General features: G+C 31.9%; 1 protein-coding gene across 1 annotated transcript; it reads right to left on the bottom strand.

Moving 5' to 3' along the window:
• Positions 1 to 5744: 5744 nt before the first annotated feature.
• LOC123663855 lies at positions 5745 to 7426 on the bottom strand. The gene is made up of 2 exons (XM_045598500.1): positions 6559 to 7426; positions 5745 to 6286 (listed from the first exon to the last, which is right to left on the bottom strand). Exons 1-2 carry the CDS (start codon positions 7321 to 7323, stop codon positions 5855 to 5857), a joined length of 1197 nt encoding a protein of 398 aa, XP_045454456.1. The 5' UTR covers positions 7324 to 7426; the 3' UTR covers positions 5745 to 5854.
• Positions 7427 to 10250: the final 2824 nt, after the last annotated feature.

Here is a 10250-nt window from a genome sequence, read left to right as displayed (position 1 = left end):
AAGGGGCGCCAAATGGTCCGAAAAACTAAAAATTGCTGGAAATATTATATGGTTCTCGAATGGGGAGGGGCGCTTAAAATATCACGTATTACAAATAATTAACATTTACCCTTTAAATAACAAAAAATGTAAAGAAAAACTTAATAACTGGTTAAAAGTTCAGAATTATTACGATATTAAAAAGATGTTCACGCTAATAAGGTAAACACACACACACACACACACACACACACACAATACAGATACACACGCACACCCAGATACACACACACACACACAGATACACACACACACACATACGCATGAGTTAAAACATGTACACTTAAACACACATGCTCAATACGCACGCACACATACATGCACGACATATACACACACATACACACACGCAAACACCTAACATACAAACAATAGTATGCTTAATACATAAATATAAATGGAAAATCTGTAAAAATACATAGTAACTATATCTAAAAAATAAATTGAAATAAATAATACATAGAAACGTGAATAAGTTTATAGTTGTTGTTGTCAAACTATACGTTTTAGGTTGAACACAATGTAATTGTTACTCTACCCTCACATTTATTATTGTTACATTTTGTTAGAATGTTATTACAAATAGTGTACTTGTGATGAGCATGTAATTTAAATTTTTGCTTTAAATATGTAGCGAAGGAGACTTACATCTAAGATACAGGCTATGCCTAGTTTAGATGTAACGATGCAAAATAAGGAAAATAAAGAAAATAAGTCATATTATGAATGGTTAGTTTGACGCTGAAATTTCTATTAATCAAAAAATATATAAACATTTGTTGGTATGTAAATAATTACTACTAAATAATTAATATTTTTCTTTCTTTGCTATGTATCATTTCTGTTTTTGGTATACAATAAAGTGTATTATACTTATACTTATATGTATACGGTAAACATACATGACCACTGCCTTAAGACGTCTTAAACTGCCTTGATGTCGACATCCACATAAAATGCAATTACTTATGAATCATTGCTACTTTTTCTATGAATATATTTTTACCAATTATATACAAATTATCCTTAATATCGATTTAAAACCCACCGGTGGCAGAAAATATGTGATGAAATACCTTCACAGAGACCTTAATGCAGCTTTAATAGCAATCGGACAAACAAAGTTACATGAATAGCTGTTAATTGCAAAAATAAAACATTTTATCTCATCTACTGTAAGCTTTGTTCAGCAGTAGTTTCTCTAGAGACTTGCGAGAGAAGTAGATTGAGTTTAATTAATATAGATATCACGCACCATACCTAAAGTTTTCGTATCATATGGTCGCGTATAAGATCCCCATCGATTGCTAAAAATAACTTCATATCATCATAGTACTTCTTCTTGCCCTACAAATTTTACAAATGATTAATTATTTTGATAAGTTTTTTTTTTTACAAAATCAAAAAACTACGACGAAAAATTCATTACTAATTTTATTTATAATTTTATTTTCAAAAGAAGCGATGTATATCTGTTTCGTATCTAACCACTTCAAAATCATCGGTGATGAATGGTTACAAACATTATGGCAATTTAGAATACAATGACTAGACTATAATGATAAATAAAAATGGATCGCTTTATTACCACAAAACTCGGAAACGACTGGACCAATTCAACTTATTTTTAGGGTAACGTTTGCCAGGTTAGTTAATTTTCAATAATTTATTTCGATTTATTTTAAAATTACTATAATACTAAATTAATACTACATCAGTTATTCCTGATAACACCAGTGTTTGTTTGTTATTGAGTTTCCAGAAAATATAAAACATAAATTTTACACACTATATAAGAGCTTGTGAGAAAGTTTTCCAAAACAAAGAATACATTCATAATTTTATTTCATATCTAACTTTTGTAAGATACTCATAGCTGCACACATACAAAGACTAATCGGATAAATTTATAAAACCCCAAAATAAAGGATTAGAACAAAAATTCAAATTTATGCATGACTGTGCATAGTTTTATAAAAATTTAGATTACAAGGGCAATTGAAAATATTTTTCTTTTATACTTGACGTATAATTTAAACACGGGACACGGTACAAAAAGTAGCGCTAACGCATGGAAGAAATTTTTTGGGATCAGATAATAAATCATTGTATTTGCTCGCAAACGAAAAAAAACCGACTTCAATTACATTGACAAGTAATACAAAGTAGGTAGACGAAAACATAGTCAAGTAAATACGTTTTATCAAAGATTACTCAAAAAGTTGTAATCATATTTCGATGAAATTTAAAAAAGAACCACATGATAAACATCAGCTTTCGATTACATTAAAAATGATCAAAATCGGTACACCCAGTAAAAAGTAATGCAGTATAGTACAACGTAGGTCGGCCAAAAAAATATTCAACTAAAAACGCATTATTCGATATAACTCGAAAAATAGTTGTTAGATCTCAAATAAATTTAAATGCGACCAAACGACACGCACCAGTGTTTTTTTTTTATCGAAATCGGTCCGCCCAGTCAAAATTTCTGAAGTAACATACATAAAAAAATACAATCGAATTTAGAACCTCCTCCTTTTTTGGACGTCGGTTAATAAAACATAATTTAATATAATACACGTTAATATAAAGTGACCGGCAGATGACCTTAGTAAACACTAAATTTATTATAATTAAAAGATTTTAGATTTTGAACCAATACGTATGTATGCTATCAATATCCTACAAATTAAAAATAATATAAATTATTTGTCTTATAATCTATATATACATATAATAAAATGGTAGGAAAGTCAAAACTGTACATTGAATATTTTTTAAAATAATACTTGGGATGTTATCTACAATCGATACTGAAGCCCAAAATATAGTTTTTAGAATTGTTGTCTGTTTTTCTGTTTGTCTGTATGTATGTCCGGGATAAACTCAAAAAGTACTGCATGGATTTACTTCAAATTCGGCACGAATATTATTAAGAAGTCGGGTCAACATATAGGCTACATATTATCATGCTATCACCTACCGGGAACGAGCAGTGAACCTTTATTACTTCAACGCATTCTGTAACAACTTGTAATGTAACGACGCATATTTGAATCTTTATTTATTTATTTATTTGTACGAAAATCCACAGCTACATTTTATGTTTCTTAAACCAATACAGAACATCCAAACGAAAGCTAATTTCGGATTTTACATTATTTAAATTACACTGTTAAGGTAGACAAAGTTAAGTTGAGGTAGTAAAACACAGTTACAATCAAATAAATAATAACTAAGCACTTCACACTCAACGGCCCCCAGTTGGATTTTCTCCTGTGTCAGGGGTCTGGAAACACACACAATACACAAGCAAAACGCCCAGACCACGACAAACATCTATATGGCCGATAGAAATGTCTGTCGGTAGCGAGAATCGAACCCGCGACCGCTTGCGCAACAACCAATGCTATGACCGCTGCGCCATTGCGAATGAAAAATGAGAAATATATAAAATGTGAAATATCCATGGTCAATAATGTGTGGATGTGTTGTTGTTATTATGTAAATAACCATGCTATAAGCTAGCTTAACACTAAAAATCACGCAATATAAGTAACTTGGATCGATAAACATAATTTAATGAATATATGTAGTATCAAAACAATTTTATAGCATCGCCATCTATGAGGTTTCAAAAACATTATCATCAATCCCTTTTTGGTTATAAATAATTTAAATTAGATCATGTTGGAGAGGTTAATAGTTGTTTTTAAAAGTCATAGATGGAGTTGTCACCAGTCCTGACTCTCTTTACATTTTGGCTACGGAGAGCCAAACCACTAATGTTGTTTATCGTGAAGTCCTATAAGTACGTTTTTTGTACCCTATTCTGTATTCCTTATTCATTATTTTCTCCATTTTCTTCAGTCACAACTTATGACTTAATTCAGCAGAATCACCATAAAGTCATTTATTCAAAGCAGGCTGAAAATAAGCACTTAGTGAAGGTCAATTTTACAAAAGACAGACTCCCCCTGTCACTGCCCTTTCTGTAGATATGAAATGTAAAGAAGAAACGGGTAAATGAATTTTATTTTAAAAAGTATAATCGTAGGTATTTTTGGTGCTGTATAGCGTTCACGCAGACGACGTCGGGGCAGCAGCAAGAAAATAATAATATCAGTTACTCGCTTACTTCAGCATATCGCATTCCACTTCTGGACATAGGCCTCCCCAAGTTTGCACCAAACATCCAACAGCAATTTTTTCCGCAATCCTCATCCAGCTACCAGCGATTGGTTCAGCAGGCCGGTGGGTGTCCCACACTGCATTTTCCAAAACATGGTCTCCACTCCAGGACGCGTCTGCTCCAACGGCCATCGGTGCTGCGACACAGATGACCAACCCACTGCCACTTCAACTTGCTAATTCTGTGGGCTATGTCGGTTTCTTTCGTTCTCTCGCGGATAGACACATTTCTGATCCTATCTTTGAGAGAGACCTCAAGCATAGCCCGTTCTATTGCACGTTGAGCGATTTTAAACTTGTGGACTAGTCCCCTTGTCAGTGTACACGTCTCGGCATCGTATGTTAAAACAGGCAGGACACAATGCTTAAAGACTTTTGTCTTCAAGCAATGTATTAAAATATTTCTATTTTAAATTTTTATTTTCAAATGTTTTTTTACATATGCGCATACGAATGCGCAAGCGATACCGTAGCTCCTCCAACTTCGTGTTAAAGACGGCCATCGCAGATGTTTTAGTGGGTAAGAATCCCACATAACCCATTAGCCGATCTTATCTACCCCAAGAGCCGGGCATTTTCTTGAAGATTTCCTCTGCTTAAAAAAAGGCTCCGATCCTTCTCCTACCTGAGGAAAGAAGCCTTTGACCAACCGTGGGAACCGTTGTTTTAAAAATGAAAGTAACTTTACGTTTTAATGACTTCACTGCATTTGAAAGTCATTAACCTTTTATTAAACCTTTACCTTCGTATTAAGTATAATTGAATATTATCTACTATAAAACATGATTATAATTAAAAATTAAGTATTAATATTCATAGTCAAGAAGATATTCCAAAAATATATGTTTATATCATACTTGATTGTTAAGATTCGATTTAATTCTTAAAAAGTTTGCTTTACAAATATTAAAAAGTGTATTTGTCATATCATTAAGTTTTTATTATTCATATATAATAAAATGGTGAAGCTTAAAAATTTATTAAGTTTTCAATGACAGAGAAGAAATCAAATTTTCTCAACGGTAGAGCAGCTAGGGTCGAAACGTGGAGGTATTTTGAATTATGCAAGAGATTAAAGTGCGCTCCGTTCACGTTCACATTTAGATTACCTATTGCCATTTACATCAATGTGCACTGTATATATAAAATAGCTACCTAGAGAAAACTCAATTTTATACTATACTAGTTCATGTCTCCGACTTTATACGTGATGGATTATATGTGTTTAGATTTTGGCATATATACACATGACACGCCTATAAGTTATTAATATTACTGTTTTTTTATCAAAAAAATTAAAGCTGGTAATAGGGTGGATGTTGGATCCGATTATGCAATCTACTATCTACACAAGAATTAACAAACTATGTAACAATTAAATTCTGATAACTTTAAAAACCTCAAAGCATTTAAAATAATTTATAATTGGTCTTTTATTTAAATAATTTAATACTTATAACTCTTTAAAGTTTTGCATTTAGTGTGTGGTATTCATAAATAATATCAATTAATTATTTTTTGTTTTTGAATTTATTTCCTTCAATTTCAGTGTATATATTACATGTTGTAAACAGGATATAAAAAGAATCATTTTTACAGAATTAGAAATAAACAACATTTATTAAGAAACAATTTCTAAATATCCATAATTTGTTAAATCATCTATTATATTTGCTATGATATTTGTATAATTTCTCACAGCCTCCATTTTTTCTTCATCTGTACGGAGTATTATTTTGCTTCTAACATGGCCTTCTTGTTGCAAACCACTTGATAGCCACACTGCTGTATTAGCTACTATTAGACATGCTGGACTAACAATTTGTAAGTCATGTTGAAACATTTCTTCAGAGTAAATATCATTAGAGTTTAAATTTGATTGACTAAGTGTATCATCAAATGTTTGGTAATATATATCCAATAGTCGTTTGAAATAATCTTTCCTCAAGACTGTTGTAGTGCTACTGACAATTAAGTATAACACATCAAAGGCTGGGCTACAAATTCTGGTAGTTTGGTAATCAATTATGCACGCTGACACAGGTTTGCTATCCTGAAATAATATTGTTTCTTAAATTTTACATATTAAATAAGAAAACAATAAGCCAGTAATTGAAGTATCTGCTATTTTATTTCAGTATTTATTATATTTTAGAAAAACGTGTAAGAAAAAACTTATTACTGCATTTGTAAAAAGCAAATATGAGCTGACAACTGAATTCTTGTTTTATCTAAATATTTATGTTATTATAGAAATTTATGACTTAAAAATTAATTAATTTATTTTCTTCTTCAAGTTTTTATAGCTTTTATAATTATAATTACCTCATACTGAAAAAGTAAATTTTCCTTCCACATATCACCGTGACAAAGACATAAATTTCTGACAGAGTTGACTGCCATTTCAATAAATTGAACACACTTTTGTTTCAATGTTTCCAACAAAGCTATATAAGGAGTATTTTCAAATTTCTCTAATGCTTTTATAAGTCTGTCTGTCAATATATTTATATAACGTTTATTTGATTTTTCTGTTAATGGAATGCAACATTTTTTTGCTTCTTCAAAGACCTCGCTAGCACGCTCTTCCAAAATAAATGATAGGGCATGGAATTTCGCAAGTGATTTAAGTGCTAGGGTTATATGAGGTAAATCTAGAAACATACTGTTTACATATGGCTTATAGCCTTCTTCACACATATTCTGCATTGCTACAACTTCCTTGCAATAATCTAAATTCACATAATAACATTTTGGAATAACATAACAACATGAAAGCGGATAATTTTTTTGTATTTCCTGGTACTTATTTAGAAGTTTACTATATACAAATATTTCTCTCGCAAACATAACAGTTACTGCACCACTTACACGATATCTCTCATCTGTTGGCGCTAGTTTTAGAACAATGGAAAATCTCACGTTTTTTTCATTAACTTTACCTCTTAAAACTGTTGGAATAATTAAGCCAAAATAGTTTTGTGCTACACTTTTAAAACTTGCTTTACTAAAACTCCATTGTTTTATTTCAAGTGCTGTAGCTACGTTGCTCATAACATCGTTTAAGTATTGTTCTGAAATATCACTCATTTTTTACGTATTTGTTTGTAATTTTCAACCTATAAAAGTATTTTCATCATCTCCCAACAGTTCTATTAATAATATACTTATGTCCTCCTTTGTTTACTTTTAGTTTTGCGAAATTGCCAATTTGACAAATTGATTTGTCAATGTCATGATGATGGTGAAAATATAACAGGTATGTACCACTTAACGCCCGCAACGCCATCGACTACGACCGCTGAAATTGCCGTTTCACAAATGTAAAAACGCCGCGGGCGTTGTAAAGTAATTTTATAGGTGGAACGCATATTTGAGCACTGTGTGCTCACAATATGGTGGTATGAATAAATATTTCGCATGGATTCCCGTGAATTTATCGTTGCGTTTTTAACAAAACGAATGAAAGATAATGACTCGGAAAGTTCATCAAGCACGGTCTTATACACAAGTCCGGCACTATAGTGGTGGGGGCACGTCGGCTTAATGGTGTACAGTCTTCCACGTCACGCATTTATGTTTTAAAATATAACCAATTACAAGGAAACGTCACTCAATATAACCAATTACAATGAAGCGTCACTCAACCGGCATGTACAGTGCGCGCTGCGCACCGCACATTGTGACTGCGATCGCTCGCAACGACCACGTTCCTTAAGTTACTTTACTTGTGTTAGTTACTAACAAAAATATGGACATATGTCTGAATTAAATTATTATTATTATTTATATTATTATAAGTGGAACGATAGAAAGGACAGTCGTAACAATCGTTGCAGGCGTTTAGTGGAACGTACTCAATAAAATAGTTTAGTTTAATCAAAAATCGAACCTTTAATATATTTTGCTGATAGGTAATTAGGTATATATATATATATATATATATATATACTAGCTGACCTGGCGAACTTTGTACCGCCTTCTTTATTTTTTTCTTAAATATAATAATTAATATATCAAAATAAAATATAGCCTATCTTTCAAGTTGGATCGCACTGCACATGGTGTGCGAATTTTATTATAATCGGTTAAGTGGTTTAGGAGTCCATTGAGGACAAACATTGTGACACGAGATTTATATATATTAAGATATGAGTGTGAGTGTGTGTGTGTGTGTGTGTGTGTGTGTGTGTGTGTGTGTGTGTGAGTCCGTGCGCGCGTGTGTGTGTGTGTGTGTAATAAAGAACCTCAATATATATTCTATCGAAAAAAATATTTTGTGTATTATTGTTTCAGATAAATTAAATTATCTTATAAATAATAAAAAACATATCCAATTAGTAAAAATTTTGCTTTTTTACATGTCGTTGTGAAAGACCATAAACCGATTTGGAATTATTTTTTATACAGATAAATGTAATCGGAAACGTATAAAGGACATGTCTACAATTTTTTTTATTACTTAATTGTACATTAACATAAACTTAATTAAAGATGACATTTTACATTATTAAAATGGTCAATCATTTATCTAAAAAGCTAAACTAAAAACTTCTAACAGGAAACAAACTACGGAACAACTTTAATTTAATAACAACTTTAACTGGCTTCCATTTGGTGTTTCTCTAATGAAGACAACATCTGGTGAACTTAGGTACTGACCGATTAAATTGATAATTATTATCGCTACAAACTCTTGATCTTGATTTCAATTTACTTTCGTAGTAACTCGCATTCAAGCAAACCAAAAGTTAAATTATTTTCAATTAAAAACTCCTTATAAAAATCAAAACTTAATTACAAAACCAAGCATCAGAATTTCGTCATTGAAATACAGTTTTTAACTTAAAACAAACAACACTTATATTGCCTCCTATTGTTACACTTTGTAAAAGATTTCAAATCAACCTCCTTGTATGTACCCACTTTACGCCCTTAAATCGTTATTTCAAATCCTTTTCGTACATAATTATATTAATCCCTAATATTTAAACATAAAATACCTTTGGATATTTAACAAACTTAAGTCTGATCACGTCTTTTCGAGTCCTGAAGGTCGGTAAGATCGAGGGGATAACTGCACGATGAATACTAACCAACACCTCTTTAACATTAGTCTCGTCCCTAGCGTTTTACTGATCCATTGCTTCTTTCTCTCGTATAAAAACATGTAACAGTAAGCTAAAAAGACAATGTATGAAGAGATAACATTTCTGTATTTTTTTTGATGACTTTGGGACACTAGTATTAATCACATTTACAATAAGGTTGACACTATTTACATTCCTTTTATAGAAATTACTGTAAAAGTGACCGTTTGGCTTTTGTTCGTCTGTCTGTATGTTTGTTACGGCAAATCTCAGAAACGGTTGAACCTGTTTTGACGGGACTTTCACTGGCAGATATCTGATATAATAAGGAGTTACTTAGGCTACTTATATTTTAGAAATTTATTTATTTTATATCTCAGCGAACTGCACAATATTTATATGCACTATATAATTTTTAAATTCCACGTGGTCGAAGTCGCAGGCACAGCTAATCAAATTATAAAACAATACCTATGTAATAATAAAAATGTTGTTAACCTAAAGAATATCTTTTTATTTACGTTTCACCCTTCAGCCTGTAATATCCCACTGCTGAGAATAGGCCTCTTTTCCCATGTAGGAGAAGATCAGAGCTTAATCCACCACGGAGCTCCACTGCGGATTGGCGGATATATTCCCTACTATGAGTAACGATCGCTATCAGGTGTACATTATAACAACCACGACCGACATTTTAACATGCTCCCCGAGGCACAGTGGTGAAACCCACAAGGACTACACAAACACCTAGACCACGGCAAACATCTGTATGGCCAATACAAAGGTGCCGGGATTGAACCCGCAACTGCCAACACAACAGCCACAAACCAGTGCTGTGACCGTTGCGTCAACACATCGTCTTTATATATATCCAGCTCATTTATTTCATCGCGTTAATTTCAGGATTAAGGGATTCAAAACCAATAT

This window comes from Melitaea cinxia, chromosome 21, assembly GCF_905220565.1.
Source record: "Melitaea cinxia chromosome 21, ilMelCinx1.1, whole genome shotgun sequence".
Classification (NCBI taxonomy): domain Eukaryota; kingdom Metazoa; phylum Arthropoda; class Insecta; order Lepidoptera; family Nymphalidae; genus Melitaea; species Melitaea cinxia.
Note: the sequence above shows the minus strand (reverse complement) of the source record. Positions and strands in the feature narration are given on the sequence as shown.